Raw genomic sequence first — 22,831 nt, forward strand, 5'->3', positions numbered from 1 at the left:
TAAAAATTTATTTCTAATCATGATGTTATTGTTTCACCTAAATATCTTCCAAAGGATGATTTTCTATGTTCTCATTTGGCATAACATCTTCTCTCCACGGGTGAGGTTAAAGAGGACATCATATGGAGATTGGGTGATCGTAAATTGATCAGTGTATGGAAAGATCCATGGCTTAGGACACCTGATTCTTCCCCCTATATACAAACTATTTTAATTTTGAGGTTGGAAAATTTAATGGCTAAGGTTTGATTGATCCCTCAAATGGTAAATGAAATTTTGTTTTTATTCATGAGATTTTTTATGACATTGATGCCCAACGTATAATATTTATGCCCCTATGTTTGCAAAATACTGAGGATAAGGTCATTTTGAAGCTTTTATCAAGGATGACAACTTCATTGTGAAATCAACCTAGTATTGTAAAACTCATGACACAACATATTCTAAGATAGAGAGAAAAGAAGCTCGAAGAAGAAGACGAAATGAATGTTTCTCATTACTTAATTCAATCATGAATACAAATTATATACAAGAGTTAGTTTATAACAAATTAACTGACAACTATGACATCTAAGACAACTAAAACAATTATAACTACTCTAACTGAAATGAGAGAGAAGGCTAATATCCCCCCTCAAGCTGGGGAATGAATATCATTCATACCTTGCTTGGAACAGATAAAATGAAAAGCACTAGGAGTTAAAGCTTTTGTGTAAACATCAGTAAGTTGTTGTGTTGAAGCAAAAGGCAAGAGCTTGATCAGACCCGAAAGCAGCTTATCACGAACTAAGTGACAATCAACCTCAATATGCTTAGTTCTTTCATAGAAGATAGGATTAGCTGCAATGTGGAGAGTCGATTTATTGTCACATAACACCAAAGCAGGCTTATGAATAATACCAAAGTCATGAAGCAAATATGTAAGCCATTGAATTTCATAAGTTACAGTAGCAAGGGCACGATATTCAGCTTCAGAAGAACTTCTCGAGACTGTGGCTTGCTTCTTAGATTTTCATGATATAAGTGATGAACTAAGATAAATAGAAAAACCAGTAATGGATTTCCTAGTATCAATACATCCAGCTCAATCAGAATTGCTAAAGACTTTGAGCTGAAGCTAACTGGTTGAAGGAAAGAAAATAACCAAACCAGGAGTAGCTTTAATGTATCGAAGAATACGATAAAGAGTCATGTAATGAGCAATAGTGGGAAAAGCAATGAACTGACTCAAGTGTTGAACGACAAAGGTGATATTAGGTCTGGTATTTGTAAGGTATATTAACCTGCCAATTAAGCATCTATATGAAGAAATCTGTGAATCAGAAAGCAATGATCCAGAGGATTGATGCAGCCTGGTGCAGTAATCAAAAGGAGTAGAAACAAGCTTGGAATTTAACATATCAGTATCAGTGAGAAGATCCAAAGCATACTTTCTTTGACAAATGTTAATACCAGAGGTTCCATGAGCAACTTCAAAGCAACTTCAAATCCAAGAAAAATACCTCAAATTACCAAAGTCTTTGATCTTAAACTTGTCATCCAATAATTTTGTAATATGAGAAATAACAGAGAGATCATTCCCACTCAGAACAATATCATCAACGTAGACCAATAATGCAGTGAATGAATTTTTTCTTTTCAAAGTGAAGAGAGAATAGTCAGCAGTAGACTGTTTAAAGCCATGACCCACAAGAAAAGTAGATAATCGAGCATACCATTGACGAGTGGCCTGTTTCAACCCATAGAGAGATCTTTGTAACTTACAAACTTGACTAGGTTTAATAGATTTCATACCTGGAGGTAGAACCATATACACCTCTTCATTAAGATCACAATGAAGTTTGCATTATTGACATTAAGCTGTCTGATAAACCACTTATTCAAAGCAGCGAGTGCCAACAAAAGCCGAACTTTAGTAATTTTGGCTACTAGAGAAAAAGTATCTAAATAGTCCTAGCCTTCAATTTGGGTATAGCCCTTAGTAACCAAGCGAGCCTTATACCGTTCAATAGAGCCATTCACATTATGTTTGATCTTGTACACCCATTTGCAACCAATCACATTTTTATTCTGAGGTAAATCAGTAAGCACCCATGTATGATTCCTTTCTAAAGCAAAAATTTCATCATGCATAGCTCGAACCCATGAATCATGTTTACAAGCTTCAGTATAAGACTTAGGCTCAAAATTAGTGGAGACATTAAGAATAAAGCTGTGATAATGGGAAGAGAGCTTATTATAGGAAATCACGGAGGAAATAGGATGTTTGGTGCCTGGATTATTAGTGAAATTGGTTTGATAGTCATTGTATTTGATGGGTCTGGTTCGAACTCTATCAGACCTACGAAGGGAATGTTCAAAGAAGGTGGTTTCAGTATATGGTTGGTCAACAAATATAGGTTCAGGTTGAGGAGGTAAAGGTGTAGGAGAAGGGGAATCTATAGGAGAAGAAAAGGCTTGTGGATTATGGGTAGTGATGGAAGGGTGAGCAAGGGTGGTTGGGTCAGTAATGTTGAGAGTTGAGAAGGGAAAGCAGTTCTCATAAAAAATGACATTTTGAGACACTTCAATGGTTCATGTATGGAGATTATACACAATGTAACCTTTCTTGTGGGATTTAAATCCCCGAAACATAGAAGGTAAGGCTCTAAGATCCAGCTTTTTTCTATTAGCACTGAGAGTGATAGTGTAACATAAACAGCCAAAAAGTCGAAGTAAATCAACATTATATAATGTAGAATAAAGTTTTTGATATGGAGACTCATTTTTCAGAAAATGTGTAGGAATGATGTTTATCAAAGTAGCAGCATGAAGTAAAGCATAGGACAAAAAAATGTTTGGAAGGTTACATTGAAACAAAAGGGCTGGAGTTACGTTAAGTAAATGTTGATGTTTTCTTTCGACAATCCCATTTTTTGGGGAGTTTCAACACAGGTTGTTTGATGAATAATACCAATGGCTTGAAAGAAATGACTCATGATAAATTTGGCAACATTATCCGAGCAAATAGCTTTAACGTTTGTATCAAATTTCCTTTCAACGAATTTAACAAAACCTTGTAAAAGAGATTGAGTTTCAGCTTTAGAAGACATTGGCAAAACCCAAACAAATCTAGTATGATCATCAACAATAGTAAGAAAATATTTATGACCATGTATAGAAGTGGTTGAACAGGGACCCCAAATATCAACATGTATTAAAGCAAAGGGAGAAAAAGAATGAGAACTGATGACGGGAAAAATCAATTTCTTTTGTTTAGCTTTGTGACAAGCATCACAAATAATCTCTAACAAAATTTAAATGGGATAATATTGTTTCATGGCTAACATCCTTTCATTGGATAAGTGTCCTAATCTGCAGTGCCATATATCAATGAGTATTTTACTACAAGAATTGATCGACATAATTAGAGGGATTGAGTATAACAAGGAATGTATTGTTGTGATGGCTAGAGGTTGACTTGAGTTTATACATACCAGTTTCAACATCAACTGTACCAATCATCTTCTTGGTGGAGATTTCCTATATCGAACATTTATTAGCCAAGAATACAAGCTGATAGTGCATGGAATTAGTCAATTTGGAAATGGAGATCAAATTGAAATTGAAATTAGATAAATACAACACATCAGTCAGAACAAGAAATTCTGAAATGTGCACAATCCCAGAGTATCTAGCAATCAATTGTTCTCCATTAGGGAGGCTAACAATGATGAGAGAAATTTGTTTACACTTACTATATAAATCAAGGGAAGATGCAATGTGATCAGTAGCCCTCGAGTCAAGGAGCCAAGTATTGAGATCAGAATCATTGTTTATGGGGCAAACTATAGGTAAAACACTTCCTAACAAAATCAATTTTAGGAACTATACCAAGTTGATTGATATGGGTTGTCTGTGTAGAAGAAGAAGATCCAGTAGTAGATGTCTGTTGCAGCAAACTCATTACAGCTTGATATTGTTGTGATGTCAATTTCATTTCTGAATTTTGTCCTTCCTGAAATGTAGTTTTTATTGTTGAATTCTCATTATTCGTTGTTTCTGTAGCTGTGTTATTGATATTAGCACCAGGCGCCTTATGTAAACGATGTCTTGGTGGATATCCATGTTTCTTGAAGCACTCTGTCTCAGTGTGGTCAGTGAAACCACAATAATTGCACACTTTGCTGCTTCTGTAAGCATTTGAGCCTCTACCATTACCATGAAAAGTTCAGCCTCCTCTTCCTCTATTCGATGAAAAATTATTTGGATAGCCAATATTTTTTCAATAATCTTCAACAGTGTGTCCATTCTTCCCACAATAGCAACACGGATTTCTAGAATGAGAAACACTAGTAGCATTAATCAAGCTGAGATTATTCATATTAATAGTCCCATTGAGTTGTCTTTCTTGTTGAGTAGCATATGAGAAAACCTTATTAATTGAGGGAAGAGGATCCATCATAAGTATATTGGACTTGGCATTATTGTATTGATCATTCAATCCTCTTAAAAACTATATAACTTGATCTTGTACCTTCCTTTGTTTCACAATTACAAGAGCATCACATGGACATTTTTTACCACAACTACATATTGGATTTGGTCTATATGATTCTAATTCATTCCATATTACTCTTAATTTCGTATAGTATTATGTAACAGAGACATCACCTTATTTGACGGAAGCAACTTCCTGTTGTAATTATGAGACTTTCAACAAATCACCTTGTGAATATCTTGATTTCAGATCTCTCCAAATATCAACGACATTATCCAGTATACTCTGTCTGATTGAAGGTGATACCAAATGTATCAACCACGAAACCACCATATTGTTGGAACATTTCCATGCAGTATGACGAACATGATTAGACACTAGTTGCAACAAAAAACCATCGATAAACTCCAGCTTAATTTTTGCACTGAGTGCAGTAGACATTGATCTTCACCATGAGTTATAATTTGTGGGATCAAGAAGAGGAGAAACAAGCGAGATTGATGAATTCTCACTCAGATGCACATAATATGGACTATGAGGATTGAGTGAATCCTCTAGTGCTGAAGGATTGGGTGAAGCCATGGGAGAATTGAAACAATGCTTGTATCGGGGAAGAACAAAGAGAGTGTGTAGCAGAACTCTTCAATTGAAGAGCTCTGATACCATGTAAAACTCATGATACAACATATTCTAAGATAGAAAAAAAAGAAGCTCAAAGAAAAAGATAAAAAGAATGTTTCTCATTACTTAATTCAATCATGAATACAGATTATATACAAAAGTTAGTTTATAACAAACTAAATGACAACTATGATAACTAAGGCAACTAAAATAATTATAACTACTTTAACTGAAATGAGAGATAAGGCTAATAATTACCACATCATGGAAAATATGGTTGATGATGTTGATTTTCATGAGTCATGATTAGAACTCAATATGGCAGTTGAATGTTCCTAAAAAAAATGAAGCTATTACTTTATTTTGATGTTTATGGCGACGTTGGAATGAAAAGATATGGGAGAACGTTCAGAAAGGTCATTTCAGACCACAAATTACTCCATTGTACATGATAATTCAAGTCAGCATGTTCTCAGATGGACAAAGCCGCAATCTGGTTTCTTCAAGTGCAACATTAATCATCAATATTTAAGGAAATTGGTATCTATGGTGTTGTTGTATTAGCTATCTTCATTGCTATCAATTGGGTATTGATTGACAAGAATCATGCCTTAACTGCCATAACAAATCAAGCAAAGAATCATGGAATGGAATGATTATAAACCTTTAGAAGAAAATCTTATTAAATGCAACATTGATTCATGGGATCAAACCAAATATATTATCATTAACTACATAATTCTATTTCCTATTTTATGCTTTTGACTGTTGGTATATGTGTATACATATACTCTATGTAACCTTTGTAACAACTGAGTGACTTGATTGAATAATATTATTATTATTTTTTTCATTTCTCCTTTAAATGCTATGCCCTTTGAAGATTTCCTTTAGAAAAAATCCGTAGCAATTTATGGGGGCCAACTCCTACTCTCTCTTCTCAAAACTGTAAATATTATGTCATTTTTTTACGACTTTAATCGTTACACAGTTATATCCCTTAAAAAATAAATCTGATTTCTATACATGCTTTCTTCAGTTTGAAGCTCTTGTTGAGAATTTTTTGACAGGAAAATTAAGGTGTTTCAATTTGATGGTGGTGGTGAATTCACTTCAAATGAATTCTCCAATCACCTTGCTCATTGCGGTGTCTAATCAAATATTGTGTCGTCACACACCAGAACAAAATGGTCTTGCGGGGCGCAAACATCAACATAGTGTTGAAACATGATTCACTTTACTTTTCATGCTAATGTTCCTTTAAAATTTCAGGTTGATGCTTTTTAACTGCTATTTACCTTATAAATCGATTCCCGCTCTCCTCTACGGGTAAGGAAACTCCATACTTTAAACTTTTCGATAAGAATCCTAAATATTCTGGTATACGAATTTTTGGTTGTCAATTTTTTCCCTATTTAAATCCTGCAGTACATAAATTTTCTAGAAAAACCACTCCTTGTGTTTTTATAGGATATAGTCCTCTTCACAAAGGATATCAATGTTTAGATCCACACACTTGGCGTGCATATATATTTCACGACATGTTATTTTTAGTGAAAATCATTTTCCTTATTTACAAAAGATTCCAATGATTACATCCTCTTATGACTCTTCTATCACTACATTTCCTAAATTAATTTGATGAATGGTTATCTAACAGAATGAAGGTTGTCTCTATTGCTGAAGACCCTATGGATGAAACGCACACCTACTTCAGTCCCCTCTTCCCCAACCTCTACATCCATACCCAATCCAAACCTAAACAATATATCCCTTCATCACCTAATGACGTTATTTCCCAACCCGTCCCACCACCAACACGACATACTCGAGAGACATGACCTCCATCATACCCAATAAAAGACTATATATGTTTGCCCTTCTCTCGCTAACCTATCTACATCCCATGATGCCCTTTTGAAGAACCTAAAATCTACAGAATTGCTTATAAAACCTATAGGTTTTGCTCATCCACAACTCCCTAATCATGTGTGCCAACTTCATAAATCTCTCTATGGGCTTAAACAAGCTCCACGTGCATGCTTTGAAAAGGTGCCTACTTGCCTTATTTCTCTTTGTTTTATTTGTAGTATAATGGCATTAACTTTTCTCTTTTACTTGTCTATGTAGATTACATCATCCTCACTCACAATACTTCTTCCTTCATTTCTCATCTTACTGGACAACTTAACAAGAATTTTTCTCTGAAAGATTTAGGACAACTCCATTATTTCCTTGGCATTGAAGTCAAACACTTTTCTGGTGGTATCACCCTTTCCCAAACAAAGTACACTCACATATGCTTGATGCCTTAAAATCAACACTCCCATTTCTCCAAAGCCTATCCAACTTCCGGATGATGACAAGCCCGTTGACCCTACTGAATATCGTCATTTATGTGGATCTTTCCCATATCTCACCTTCACCCGACCCGATCTCACTCATGCCGTCAACCTTGTGTGTCAACATTTTCAAAATCCAACCCGAAAGACTTCCTAGCTGTTACATGCATTTTGCGTTACATAAAAGGAACATTAACACATGGTCTTCGTTATTTAAATCAAAGTTCTCTTAACCTTGATGCTTTTTGTGATGCAGATTGTGCAGGTTGCCCTACAACTAGGAGAAGCACCACTGGTTTTCGCATCTTTTTTCAACCACATTGTATATCACGGGCCTCAAAGAAACAACCTACTGTATCTCATTCAACTGTTGAAGCTGAATATTGAGCCTTAACAACCACCGGTTCATAACTTACATGGCTTCAATATTTACTACATGACCTTGGCATCCAACTTGAATGTCGCCCAATAATTTTTTGTGACAATCAAAGGGCCATTCACATGTCTCACAACCTTGTCTTCCATGCCCGTACCAAACACTATCACTTCATCAGAGAAAAAGTTACCGTCGATTCTCTCTGACTTCGCTACCTGCCAACTACTTTGCCAAAGGACTCTTTTTCCACTATTTGTTCCAAACTTGGCGTTCGTTCTCTATCAATGCCAGGGGTGTGTGTGACAAGAATCATGTCTTAACTACAACAACAAATCAAGCAAAGAATCATGTAATGATTATAAATCTTTCGAAGAAAACCTTATTAAATGCACAACATTGATTCATGGGATCAAAACAAATATATCATCATTGACTACATAATTCTATTTCCTATTTTATGTTTTTTATGTCTACACATATATATAGGTTATATTTGGCAAAATGAGCCAAAAATTGAAAAGTTAACTGCACTTAATAATTAAAAAACTTATTAAATTATAAGTATCGGATAAAATTAAATATTTAACTAATTAAAAAATATAAAATAATAGAAAAATGAACAATATTAAAATAATGATTTATTTAAAAAAGATAATTAAAAAATTCGATAAATATATTAAAGATAAAATGAAAGAAAATTTAAATAACTAAAAATTAGTATTTTAAAAGACGTACTTCAATTAATATTTTAAAAAATTATTAGAAACAACTAAAAAAATTATCTATTGAACAATAAAAAACTTTTTAACTAATATAAAAAATTAAAAGTTAATTTAAATGTCTTGCAAATATAATCATATTTTATATAACATTTGTAACAAATGAGTGACTTATTGAATAATATTATTATTGTTTTCTTTCATTTTCAATATTAAAATTGAGGTTACATCATGTAGTTTTTGAAACAGACCGCACGCAAGTGATGATGAATTGCATGGCATCAAGACGTTTTTCATTGACCATTTTGGTGCAATTCCAAAAAACATGTGATGATTTCCTTTAGAGTATGTTTGGATGGAGAAATTTAATAGGGTAATTCAATTTTTAAAGAATTTTAATTACTTTTCAATTAAATAAGATGTTTGGATAAAAATTTGAAAAGAAATTGAAATTTAAGTATTTTGATGAGAAATTTTAATTAACTTAAACATTAGCATTTCAAATTCTTTCATTTTAGGAAAGAATTTGAAATTCTTTTGTGAAACAGCTTCTCTCACCATTTTGCTTTTGATCTTCTTCCTCTACTTCCGCAAGAAGCGGAACCTGGCAGCGAAACATAGCTCAGGGAGCATCCCTCTGGTGTCCAAGGAGATCACCATGGTCAAGGCCTCGGATCCGAAGAAGATGGAGGAGGCGGAGGTCAAGGTTGAAATTGGTGGGGTCCAGCACCATCGAAACAGCGAACTAGTGTCGGTGGAGGATCTCGATATAGGGTGGGGCCGCCTCTGGTACACCATTTGGGAAGTGGAACTCGCCACGCGCGGGTTTGCGGAAGGGAATGTTATTAGGGAAAGAGGCTACACCGTTGTGTACAGAGGAGTTCTGCACGATGCTTCCGTCGTGGCTGTCAAGAATCTTCTCAACAACAAGTATGTCACTTTCTCTAATTCTCCAACATTTTTTTTTCTTCAATTTTTTACTTTGCTAGGATTCCTCCAACAATTTTCGACCACCTGCAAATATATTCATTTAGCATAAACATCTAATTTCATCCCTCAAAAGAAAATAACCTTTTATTTTTTATTTTCAATTATTAGAAATCAATAATCAATACACCATTTTATTTTAACTTCTAACTGTTGTTACAGTTTTTTTTTTTAACACAAAAATGAAGAAATTCAATTTTTTTATCCAAACACAAAATTTTAAAAATGAAGAAATTTAATTTTTTATCTAAACACAAAATTTTAAAAATGAAGAAATTTAAATTAAAACATTTAAAATTTTCAGAATTTAAAATTCTTAAAATTTAAAATTTTTTAAAATTTTAAATTTTTTTATCCAAACACAGATCTTTCATAATTGTTTCCGTTTGTACGTTACAACCAAATCAGTTGTCCATTCTTTAGCAAGGATATCTAGATTTTAAGCTAGTGCTTATGATTTTGATTGCATTCCTAGTTGTATCCACTCCGTTATGATGGTTAAAACGAGATGAACATATTTTTTGTTAAAAAAAATAAATAATTTTAAAATCAAATAAGAAAAATAGTGTAATTTGCTGAGATATTATTCACTTTTTTTTTTAAAGAAAATCTATCCAGTTGAATCTTGCCAAATCCAATACAATCCTAGGATACGAAAAGGAGAGTTGAGCTACGGTGGGCATTAATAACTAGAGTATTATTAGTATCCCCCAAACACATATCCAACCGAAGCTACTAGAAGCCCAATCCGTCACGAAAAGTCTAGACCCTGTCGTGTAACATAAAAACCACCGAAGAAAACATCACTGCGCCGCGCTGCCACACCGAACAAACACAAACATGGATGCATCCAAACTCAATCAATTGAAGCATTTCATCGAACAGTGCAAGTCCAACCCTTCCCTCCTCTCCGATCCTTCACTCTCCTTCTTCCGCGACTATCTCGAAAGGTTAAATAAATTCAATCAGCACTCGTATTTGCGTTCCAAGACCACACATTTCTTATTAGTAACTTACTTTCTTTGATTCTTCTTTTCAGTCTCGGGGCGAAACTCCCTGAATCTGCTTATTCCGAATCGGTACCCTAATAATGTTCTATAAATACTTGCTTGTCACTACTCGCGCGTTGTTGTGTGAATCTTTACGTAATATATATTTATGTTGTTTTGTGTTATGTACGGAAGACGGGCGTGGAGAGCGATGAGGACATAGAAGATGTTACGGAGGAGCAAGAGAAGGTAGAAGAAGAAGAAGAAGATGATGAAATAATTGAATCCGATGTTGAGCTCGAGGGTGAAACCTGTCAGTCTGATGATGATCCTCCACAGAAGGTTTTTATTTTATTTTACTGTTTGTAAGAAAATAATAAAAATTTAGTTGGTTTATGTTGCATTTGGGCTTCTAATTAAGGCAAATGACTGTCACGTTTCAGATGGGAGACCCCTCTGTCGAGGTCACTGAAGAGAATCGCGACGCTTCGCAGATGGCCAAAATTAAAGCCATGGATGCTATTTCTGAAGGTAATATTTCATTCTAAAGTGAATAATGCTGATGCATTTATTTGATTTATTTATTTGTTTTTACATGGTAATTGCTGGGATGTGGATTGATCCACAACCAATGCACAAGTAAAAAGGAAGTATGAAAACAATAAGAGGAGTGGTCTTATGTATCTGTGTCAATGATCCGTAGAACGCATGGGAAAAAAAATCTCGGCAGTAAGATATATTACAATTTTTGGATTGGCACGGTGATAATGTTGTGCCTTGGTTTTCTTGGATGGCTTGGGTTGTGAACTCTTGTAAATGGTAAGGCAGGCAGGAAGGAACCCTGTTGGATTCAAGGATAATTGTTTTTTAGTTTTTTCTTGTATATAATATATTTGGTACAAGGAAGCTTGTATATCTGTCTGGTTCATAGGATGTAACTGACATTATTTGTGTTGTCTGGAACCATCCCTAATGCTAGATGCATTCTTTCTTTTGTTATTTGTCATTTGTCATTTTGAAATCAATGCTAAACATATGGAGTTTGATGCTTTATATCCTCAGTTTAAGTTTATGTGACTTCTTACCAGCTAATAAATACTACCTCTTCTCAAAGTGTTTAGGTAATTCTATAACAGGTTATATGCACGAATACTCAAAGAACATGTATTGTGCACTGTCACATTGTGCAATTATTCTTCCAATCAAAGAGCAGCATTTCAAATTTCATAGAATCATCCGTAGTGTGGGGAAACACTCTTCCCTAGCTTAGAATGTGGCACCCTAGATAACAAGCAGGTGTTGATTGTGTCGTTGGATGATATTACCCTCTGTTCCTTCATGCTCATATGACTATCTTCCCTCAATCAAACACAGGTTCTGATACCACTTGTGGATGAGGATCCACACTAAACATGCAAGGAGGAGGAAATGAAAACACAAAAATAATAAGACAATTTTATGTGGTTTGGTCTAACTCACCTCTGTCCATGATCTTTAGAATGGATAAATTTTGTCCATTAACAAAATATGCTACAACTTTTGAACAACCTAAGTTGCAAACTCTCCCACTAAACTCAGCCAAAATACTCCAATTTCAAACATCTATCAAGGGTTTATGCTATTCTTTCTGGTGATATTGTTTAAAACCGTAACAGTAATTGGACATCATTTGACTATGTAATGCAGGTAAGTTGGAGGAGGCGATTGAGAACTTAACAGAAGCTATTTTACTCAATCCTACCTCTGCCATAATGTATGGAACTAGAGGTATGACTTGATTTAATTGTTCTCTTTCTACATTGTTTTTATCACCAAGATAAGGATTAATTATTAATATTTTATAAATCATTTACAGCCAGTGTTTACATCAAAATGAAGAAACCCAATGCTGCGATCCGTGATGCTAATGCTGCTTTGGAGGTTATATTCTCTCCCCTCTGTTGCATAGGCTGACAAACTGAATTACATCCTTTCTTGTCTTAAAATAGATCTGTGAATAAAGTGTATGTGTTTAATGCTTTTGTTGCATTATTCTCTGAAAGAACAAGACACTAGAGTAAACTTGTCTCAAATGTGAGCAAGTAAGTCAATATCCATTCAAAAATACTTAATGGGTTAAGATCTTGATGCATTTCAATCAAATTATTGGTAAATGCACACTTTCTCACTTGAGTAAAACTCATTTTGGGGGAGTGTTTTCCCCTATGAAATGCATGATTTTGGAAATATATAGTATCTAAGCATTTTTTTAAATTGGGGCCTTAGTTTTTTTTGGGTGGGGGTTGGGGGGGAGGGGGGTCTGAAAACCTAATGTTTCCTGTGTTACATAACTCTTTAAGCAGTCACTCCTATAAATGTCAAATCGGCCCCTTCTAAAGTTGTATTGTGTAGCAGTCCTGCCTTTTTTGTTTGTTCTGCCCCTGCTTGTGCATATGACAACTGGATTGAGGGATTATGGGTTTCAATCAGTGTTATCAATGGTGGAAGGCTAAAATTCTGCCATATAAACATGCCATTGCAGCCTATGGTGCTCTGCCATAGCAGGCCTCCCTTCATGAATTGCCTTTGGCGGTTGACAAAAAAACCTGCCATAGTGCCACCATTTAACAACACTGGTTTCAATAACATTTCCTTCTTCCTGTATGCAATGATTTTTATTTTGTATTGCCTTTTCCAGATTAATCCTGATTCTGCTAAAGGATACAAGTCACGTGGCGTAGCACGAGCAATGCTTGGTCAATGGGAAGAAGCTGCAAAGGATCTTCATGTGGCTTCAAAGTTAGACTATGATGAGGAAATAAATGCTGTACTTAAAAAGGTTTGCTTTCTTGTCCCTTTATTTCATTTATCTTCCACAGATAAACCGTAGTTAAGCCACTAGTAGTGGTCCATACAACCAGTGCAATCTGTTGTTTTTTTACAGTATGTGATGTTATCCTCATAAGTGATATGGATTCCTTGAAATGTATTGATTTACCTGTTAACATATAAGAATATATACCTTGAAATATCATTTGGTGTCTCATTGTAAATATTGGATTGCCTAGGTGGAACCAAATGCTCACAAGATTGAGGAACACCGTCGGAAGTATGAAAGGCTGCACAAAGAAAGAGAGGATAAAAAAAAGGAGCGTGAGAGGCAGCGGCGCCGTGCTGAAGCTCAGGTTCACAATTATGATATAGATATGCTAAAACAGAGCATGCCATAAAATGTCATACCCATGTAATTTAGTTGCTAATTTGTGTGTACTTTTTTAGGCTGCCTATGAGAAGGCCAAGAAGCAAGAGCAATCATCTTCCAGTAGAAATCCTGGAGGTATGCCTGGTGGGTTTCCTGGTGGCATGCCTGGGGGCTTCCCAGGGGCCGGGGGCATGCCTGGGGGCTTCCCAGGGGCCGGGGGTATGCCGGGAGGCTTCCCAGGGGCCGGGGGTATGCCTGGGGGAGGCTTCCCAGGAGCTGGTGGCATGCCTGGAGGGGTGCCTGGAAACATTGATTTTAGCAAAATCTTGAGTGTAAGTAAATCTGGACTTTGGATGTTTTTGTGTGCTTTTGAGAAAAAATCATTACAAAAAATTCCTCTCTTCCTAATGAACATGCACACAATGCTTATTCTTGTCTTGATATCAAATGTTGCTTGATAACATTTCTCAGGACCCTGAACTGATGGCGGCATTTAGTGATCCGGAGGTTATGGCTGCTCTTCAAGATGGTAATTATCAGTTCTAATGTTTGGTTCCATTCTTTTTGTATTTTAGTTAATTTGGACTTTTCTCTATTTGAGAATCTATTTGACGTTGTCAAAGCTTGAAATTTTATAAACTTCTGACTTAATTAAAACTGCAATGCCATGCGCTTGTAGATGACAAGACTGAGAAATATATAAATCCCCTGCTCGGTCTCTCTCTGTCTCACACATTTAGTAGTTCCTATCCTGTTTGGGCATAAGACTAAATGAAATTGATTGACCTGGCTACTGGTTGTGAGGAATTGAATGGGCAGTGGGACAGTTTTGAAGTATAGCTTATAAAATGCGAAAGAATGAACTTTTCCATATCCATAACCTGCTCAGGAATAAATGACCATTTGAAAAGATCTATTAGGAAACGTCAAGTTCGATAGGAAGTTGATGATGACCCAGTTACACTAAATATGTTATGTATACCCATTTTTGTTTTTACTTTTGTCCCATATTTTAGAGTTCATTGTTGCGGAGAAAATATTTGATTTGCCGGTCATTAATTCCAATTTCTCCTTTTTTTAATTTTTGTTTTTTGTGCAGTTATGAAGAACCCTGCTAATTTTGCCAAGCACCAATCAAATCCAAAGGTAGGTCCTGTAATTGCGAAAATGATGACCAAACTTGGAGGTGGTCCCAAGTGAATACTTTTAGATGCTTATAAGTTATATGAGACTTCAACATTCCAGCCCTCTGGCATCGGGTATTTAATGTTTATTGCATTTTTAATTTTAACGAAATTATTTAACTTTTTACCATTTGTTAGTCCTGTTTCTTAGGTGCCCTATTATAGCTCGTGCTGGTAGCCATGTTTATTTGTGAACAATGTAATGTTATTTTCCCGAGTGAATTTGAATGTTTAAAGTTGATATTTTTTGCATTTCAGGAAAAATGAAATAATAGTTTCTTAGCTTTGTCCAGTGATTCCTGTAGAAGTCTGGTTTATGACTGGCAGTGGTTTGAACGCACTTAATTACTAGCACCATAATTATAGATAAAGGTGTTCGTAGATTAGATTACATCAGTTAAGGAGAGAAAATTTGTTTGATCCAATCGGTTGATTTAAAATTTCATCAGATCTTATGCGATCCAATAAATTTTCGGTTTTATTCATACTTTTTTTAATAGAAAATAGTAAATAAAAGATTAGATAGATGATGTTCCCCTTCAATATTCAATATTGGTGGACAGCTGCTACACTGAAAATTATGTGCGGATTGTTGCAGCAGTGATTTTGACCATTGGATTTAAATCTAATGGTTATTGAAAATAGGAGTATAAAAATATATTTATATATTTAATTATGAAAGACTAATATGTTGTTGTAAGGGCTGTTGTGTTATAGAGAATCTAAGTCCGAAAATTATAGATGTAAGATTAGATGATGAAATATATTATAACTTTGAAGGGGAAGTTATCTAATTATTTTAGGATCAAGATTTAAGAGTATCAATTTCGTACCCTCTTTTACTTTGATCTAATGGTTTGGATTAATTTCAATTAGCCATCAACACGTGCCACTTCTTTCCCCAAGGCCTAACGTGAAGCTGCGACTTGACATGAAGCTGTCAACCATCAAGTACAAGCAGTTGATAATGCTAATGAATAATGCACTAGCTCAAGTAACAATAAGATAATGATTATGAATAATGCAGTCTCAAATATATGTTTTTGGTTTAATTAGGCAATGAAAAAATTATTAAAGATGACTAATTGGGTTTACTGCTAAATGATAAAGTTTATAAATATTTTGGATTAATAGTATAATGATAAAAAAAATACTTATTTAATAAAATCTTATTTTATGTATTTAAGTATTATTATTTTTAAAATAAACTATAATTTTCTTCATAAAATCATTATTGAAATAAAGGTAAAACTTGTAAAAAATTTGAGTTATTTTATAAACAAATTATAATTGCATTAATGTTTAAAATATTTAAAATCCATCGCCACTAATTAAAAAAATAGCGTGTGTGCGTATGCACATCAATTTTTTTTTTTTGCAAAAGTTTAACAAAACATCACACAAGTGAAGAATATGTAAGATGTTGGATCGAGTGGTCTATATCCAATTCTCAAACAAAATTTATACTGGTTCGACAACAATCTGTGTTTATATCCAGTTTTCAAACAATCATCGGTTCTTGAGATTTTCAATAGCCTTATAAAATCTTTTACAAGCAAGTGGATGTACCCTCCACTTGAACTGATCCACAAGAGATGTATTCTCTCTTGTTTTCAGTATTAACCCAAGTAGATGTACGCTTTACTTATACCACAAAGGATGTACCCTCCAATGTGTTAAGACACAGAATTCTTAGGCGGTTGGTCTTTTGAATCTTTTGGCAAGAGGGAGAAGGAAGAATCAAAATAATTCTCAGACGATTAGTCTTTTGAATCTTTTGGCAAGAGGAAGAAGGAATAAAGAAGAAGAATAGCACAAGTTTTTTGTCAATGAATTTTTCTTGAATAAAAAAGTATTGAACAAAAACTCTTAGAAGAATGCTTTGAATGAAAGAAAGAAATCTTTTAGAATGAAAGGAATCAGTCTCTCTCTAGAATTCGTGCCATAGTCATTTGAGGACTCAAGTTAAAGCTTGTGACTCTTGGCAATTTCTTCAAAATTAGTCACTTTAAAAATTGTGACTCTTTTGAAAACTAGTCAGTTTGAAAGTTGTGACTTTTGAAAAAATCTTCAAAAATAAGTCACTTTAAGAATTGTGACGTTTGGTAATTTAATTTTTAAAATAAGTCACTGGTAATCGATTGCCATCATACTGTAATCGATTATACATCAACAGATGTGACTCTTCATGTTTAAATTTGAAAATCAAAACGTTTAAAAACACTGGTAATCGATTACATATATTGTGTAATCGATTACACAAGTTTGAAACTGTTTTATCACAAGTTGTGACTCTTGAAATTTGAAATCTAACGCTTTAAAACATTGGTAATCGATTACGTGTCCATGATAATCGATTACTGCTTTGTAAATCAGTTTGAAAAGAATGTTGGCTACTAGTAATCGATTACTGCCTTCTAGTAATCGATTACGAGAGAGTAAAACTTTTGGTAAAAGATTTTTTTTTTGAAAAATTCTCTTAAATAAAATTATGTTATTCAATATTTTGAAAAACTCTTTTAATACTTATCTTAATTGAGTCTTCTCTTGATTCTTTACTTGAATCTTGATTCTTAATTGAACGACTATTTGATTCTTGAAACTTGCTTTGATTGGACGATTCTTTGATTCTTGAAACTTGCTTAACTTTTGATTCTTGACTTGAGTATTTGGCATCATCAAAATAATCTTGAAAAACATTGCTTCCACATAAGGTTTGATTTTTACTTGATGTACGCCAATGGATTCTCTTTATTAAGTTTATCGAATATTTTGATCACAAATAAAATCTTATTAGAAGTGTCCATGATGTCATATCAATATTTGTTTTGGGCTAATCTTAAACACCCTTATTCGATTATTTTCATATCTTAACCAAAGTCATATTCAATTATACAACACTATACGGGATATAGGGCAATATTGTGTGTGTGTTTTTAAAAATTATATAAACGATCATTTCTGATTGAATTTATTTTATATTATTAATGCATCATCATTAAATTCTTATTTATGGAACATTTTTTTTTATCTTTCTCTAAACTCTTAAACAAGTAGGCTTTTAATTGCCATTAAAGATAATTGTGAAATATAAGCATAATTTAGAAGATTTTAGAAGGGAAATAAGGCTTCTCAAGAAGCTGCATAGGATTGGCACAGGACAGTATCCTAATGGGAAACTGTTGGGTTTGTGAACATATAACATAACATTACACAAGACTTGGAAACATTGCGTAGAAAGTAATTTTCACACGAACAATCAGTTTGAAGCGGTGTCATCTCATGGTGTCTTCTCATGTTAGTGTGTCTAGGTTAGCCATCAAACTCAAAACTCAAACTCAAGCCTTTGCAATGTAATGTCACCCTATTCTCCAAGTCTACGATATTAATAATTTAATATAGGGATTTCATCGCTTCTGGTGGAGAGGGTTTTGCCGCTCCAGTTCAGTAATGTGTAAGCTAATGCAAATTAATCTAAGCTTTTGTTTTGAAGAATAATTTTATTATTATTTTGGAATAAGATTTATTGGAATGATAATCTTAAAAACTTATCATACCTATGTTGTATAGGCATTGAAAACTTACTCTTAGGATTGCATAGACAAAAATGATTCAAACAGCAAACATTTTTTTCCCTTCACTCCCAGTACTGGTCGCTATCCAAAACTACCCACGACTCATTTAGTAAGATTTGAGTTGTTTTCATGGGAATAAAATATACTCACACCTCGGGAATAATAATAAAAAAATCCCAAGAATAAGTTTTAGTTGTAAACCTTGAAACAGACATGGAAATAAAGTGTTGCCAAGTATAAATAAGTCTTATCCTTATAGATGGAAAAAACTTTTTCTTAAAGAATTTAACACAATTACATGAAATCGAGATCACTAATTAAATTAAAATAATTTGTCATTAACAAATTTATAAGTAATACATATTGATAAAAAATAATTAACATTATAAGTGGATCATGTTAACAGTGTGGATTCGTAACATCATGTAAGATTTATCAGTTTACATTGAACTCGATCATAGTTCTTAGCTTGTCCTTAAATTTTCCTCCCAACACCCATATAGATATAGTTTAGCCATACTTGAGCTACAAAATTCCTTGTGGTCTGAAATGCTTTGTGTTGGAATTGCACTTGTCGTCTGACCACCAATTAGGCCGTTGAAATTTTGAGTCTGACTACCAATTACGCTGTCAGAAATCTAATCGAAATGAAAGAAAAAAAAATGTCAAGCGTGCACAGGACACAGTACTGACAAGGTTGCACCAACGCACTAGCACTAAACAACTAGTGGTTTGATAACTTTTAGTTAGTCACATCAGTTTTCCATGAGTCATGACAATCAGTCCATGTGATTAGCAATTAGCAAATACTACTATTGTTATTGTGTAGCGTTTCTCTTGGTGACGAATGCATTACTCACTAATTGATGTATTAATTACTTTCAGATATAGTAAGCCCTAATATAATACTAATATGAGAATTCTTTGATAAGATGGTAACATTAATCATTATTCTCTCATTACCCGAATGATACGCGAGAATTAATGACCATACAATGTGCTTAGTAGGTTGTGAGCCACTACCGAGCACTATTAATTCTTGGAATGCTCCTTGTTTATAGGAATTTTTGTAGATTTCCAAATAACACAAAAAGCTGCTGACACTGGTAATTGCTTGCTAATTGATTCTCCTACATTCATGAACTATTCTTTTTGGAAAGTGTTCAAAACTTTATAATTCAATTGGTTTGCTAGACTTTAAGGAAATACTTATTGGGCCTTTAAGCCCTCCTTTACAACAAAAACAAAAGAAGGAAATTCTAGTAAAAGTGATGTTTAATGGTTTATTTCTGACGGCGTTGAAACTTCAACATCGGTTGTACCAATCTTTTAGGTTAAAATATTATTTTGACTCATTAATTTTTATTTTATTTTAATCTTTTATGTTTTAAAAATACTTAATTTGGTCTTTTATATTTAGGAATGTTAACAAAATAATTCTTTTGTCAGTTTTTAATTGACAACGTTTTTCCTTCTTGTGCTCCTTCTCTCCTTCTTGTACTCCTGCAGTCGTTGAGTTGGATTGGGCTGGGTCGTACACCTTGAGGAATAAACTGGAAATGAAATTTGAGTTGGAAAAAAATAAGCTGTTGTTATTTCTTACTTGAATTTTGGCCGATTGTGTTATAAAGGTCAATGCTTTGTTGGATTCACTAGCAAAAGGAGCGGTTTGGTTTTTGTGACGGTATATAATTAAAAAATAAATTTAACAAAAAAAACTATCACAACTAATTAAAAGCCGTCACGATCTTTAAATTAATCATAATAATTAATTTACCCTTGGTAATAATTTTTAACTGCCACATTGTTAAAATTGATTATTTTAAAATTTAAAATACTAAAAGTGTTGATGTTAACTAAAGGAAATATTAAAATGAATCCATTCAAAAACTCAAAAGATTAAAAATAAAATTTTTAAAACATAAAATATCAAAATTAAAAAAATACAAAGGACCAAAATGTTATTTTACCCTATCTTTTATTCTTTCAACAAATACTTTTCCACTTAAAGCTATAACTTTCTTATTTTGCAAGAACTCCCCTGGCAACCCTCCAAATACGAGAACAGTACTCTACCCTTCTCTTTATTTCACACCTGCTGCAACCCATATACTAATTTAAGCAGCTGAATATTGTAGGTATCTTTCATCTACACTGTTGTCAAGAAATATCGAGATTTGTCATGCGTTTTTAAAGAGACTTTTATGAATCATAAAAGTATGTATAGATCGTGCAACAGAAAAGCTATTTTAGACTAGTAGTGTTCGAAAGGAAATTCAAAAGGCAGGAACAAAATCGAAGTTGAAGTGGCGTGAGGATGTCAGGGCAACCGTCAAGATGGAAAATCGATCTGATAATGAACTCACAACCTCTACAGTAATGGGTGCGGACAGATCCAACTTGCAAGCAATGAATTAGCTTATACATACCACTCTACGTCTTTGTACCTAACTTCCATAATGAGTACTCAGTGATAATCCGTGTAACTTATGTTATCTTAATTTTCTCGATAATTTAATTGATTAAAGTAAGGAACTTTTTTTTTTTCTTTTCTTGATTTGATCAGCTTAACAAGGTTTGCTGGAGGATCATGAGGGCAACACATACGCAATGAAGTGTGAAATACATACCTTAACCTCGTAACGTTGTACAACAGTGATATTGAAGTTTCATTATTCTATTTGTCTGCTTCAATATGCGAAAATTATACGTGTATGGCTCCTACAGATCACGAAGCAGGTTGTTGATATCTCAGGTGTATCGTGTAGTGCCTTGCAAGTCAATACGATTTTGGACACGTAGCGCTCTAAATTGGATACGAATTTGGATAGGCTAAGATCGAGTTCCTCTAAATTTAGTTTCTTTTAAAAATAATTAAATCGTAGTACAATGAAGTGCAATGATTACATTAGGCAGTACAATAAGTTTGATTGGGTTAAAAAAAGAATTAAAGAGAAAAATCATTTTTCACTTCATAAAAAAAATCATCTTAATTAACTTAAAATAAGTCTGATAAAAAATTATTTCTATGTTATAAAAAATAAAATTCTAAATATTATTTAAATGATTCAATCTTAATTTTAATAAATTAATTATTTATGTTCAAAATAAAAAAATCATTGTTGCTCAAACCCCAAAAGGGTTGGCAAATTTGACTTTAAACTATTGCAACAGTATTTTAGTCACAAATTTCATTGACGGTTTCGTCACTATTAGTTGAACCCATAAGAATGCATTTTTTTCCCTTTCTTTATGATGTTGCATATATAAGCAATAAAGTGTGATTGTGAAGCTTAGACGGGGAAGAAGGGTCCACCCATGCCCACAAATACTAAAGCAAGTCAAGAGACCGAAATTTTTGGTTGGTAACTGCTCCCAACAAGTGCCGTGTGGGTGATCTAATAAATGTTATATTTAAAGTCTCTCGATCACTATCAGATTTATCATAAGGAAATGCATACATTATCCTGTGAGATTTATTCAAATTGTTCGTGTTTAATATTTCTATTAAATAACGTTGAGTTAGAATTTACTATATAAAAAAATTGTTATAAAAGTGTTAACGGTTAAAGTTTGAAAATGTTTTGTCAACAAATATAGTCACATAAATATTTGAGGAATGAAATAAGTATTATCTTTGGTGGGTTTTTTTTTAATCTTTCATAGGTCTTTTATCATGAGTTATTGTGTCATTTTTTTTATTAATATTGAAGATTGATCATGAGAATAAATTAAGTAGAGAAAGAAAGTAAGTAAAGTACGCAAATAAAAGAAAATTAAAAGATTAACAAATTTTGAAAAGAAATTGAGATTGAAAGGAAATCAAGATTTAAAAAAAAGTGTAACAAATATAAAAGAAAATGATAAAGTTACTCTACCGATCAAAATGCTGAAATTGAAATGATTGGAAAAATTGTAATAACATGTCGATCCGTGATCATGGACATATGTTTATAAGTTTCAATCCTTACATAGTACAAGTCTGATATTTATCGACAAAGATATTTAATTTCTCATAACTGCAGTAAACTTCTTCAAAATCTTTATCATTGATGATTTTGATCTTGAATCTTTGTTATTGATCATTTTTATCTTTAATCTCTGCTGTTAATAATTATTTTTTATCTTGATACTCTAAATCTTTAGTTTTCGAAGATTATAATATTATTTTAAAACATTATTTCGATAATCAGTCAAAATAATATGAGCATTGACAAAGAGTTAATCTCATTATAATGTGAATATTTCTGTCATGAAAAAGATTACTCCTACGAAAGAAAGTCTTATTTGGAAGAATTCTTCTGACATCTTCATCCCGGGAAGGATACATGCACTCTGATAAACACACGAGAAAAGGAAATGTTTTTTATTTGGAAG

The 22,831-nt window shown here is 33.3% G+C and overlaps 1 protein-coding gene and 1 long non-coding RNA gene across 2 annotated transcripts; both read left to right on the top strand.

Moving 5' to 3' along the window:
• The first annotated feature begins 6,064 nt into the window (after window positions 1–6,064).
• On the top strand, window positions 6,065–8,247 carry LOC114411443. The gene is made up of 3 exons (XR_003666438.1): window positions 6,065–6,430; window positions 6,762–7,153; window positions 7,700–8,247. It is a non-coding gene; the product is annotated as an uncharacterized LOC114411443 (long non-coding RNA).
• Window positions 8,248–10,226: 1,979 nt separating this feature from the next.
• On the top strand, window positions 10,227–15,171 carry LOC114412091 (FAM10 family protein At4g22670-like). The gene is made up of 11 exons (XM_028375869.1): window positions 10,227–10,475; window positions 10,565–10,604; window positions 10,710–10,856; window positions 10,958–11,045; window positions 12,201–12,281; window positions 12,370–12,434; window positions 13,192–13,332; window positions 13,562–13,678; window positions 13,773–14,027; window positions 14,167–14,224; window positions 14,795–15,171. Exons 1-11 carry the CDS (start codon window positions 10,366–10,368, stop codon window positions 14,893–14,895), a joined length of 1,203 nt encoding a protein of 400 aa, XP_028231670.1. The 5' UTR covers window positions 10,227–10,365; the 3' UTR covers window positions 14,896–15,171.
• Window positions 15,172–22,831: the final 7,660 nt, after the last annotated feature.

The sequence above is a fragment of the Glycine soja genome, chromosome 5 (genome assembly GCF_004193775.1).
Source record: "Glycine soja cultivar W05 chromosome 5, ASM419377v2, whole genome shotgun sequence".
Lineage (NCBI taxonomy): Eukaryota > Viridiplantae > Streptophyta > Magnoliopsida > Fabales > Fabaceae > Glycine > Glycine soja.

What these genes read in the sequence shown, in the direction of transcription:
- LOC114412091 (XM_028375869.1), top strand. Translation starts at nt 10,366, where the DNA reads ATGGATGCATCCAAACTCAATCAATTGAAGCATTTCATCGAACAGTGC. An exon ending in TTCCGCGACTATCTCGAAAG is followed by an intron (nt 10,476 to 10,564) that starts GTTAAATAAATT and finishes TCTTCTTTTCAG; the next exon opens with TCTCGGGGCGAAACTCCCTG. An exon ending in TATGGCTGCTCTTCAAGATG is followed by an intron (nt 14,225 to 14,794) that starts GTAATTATCAGT and finishes TTTTTTGTGCAG; the next exon opens with TTATGAAGAACCCTGCTAAT.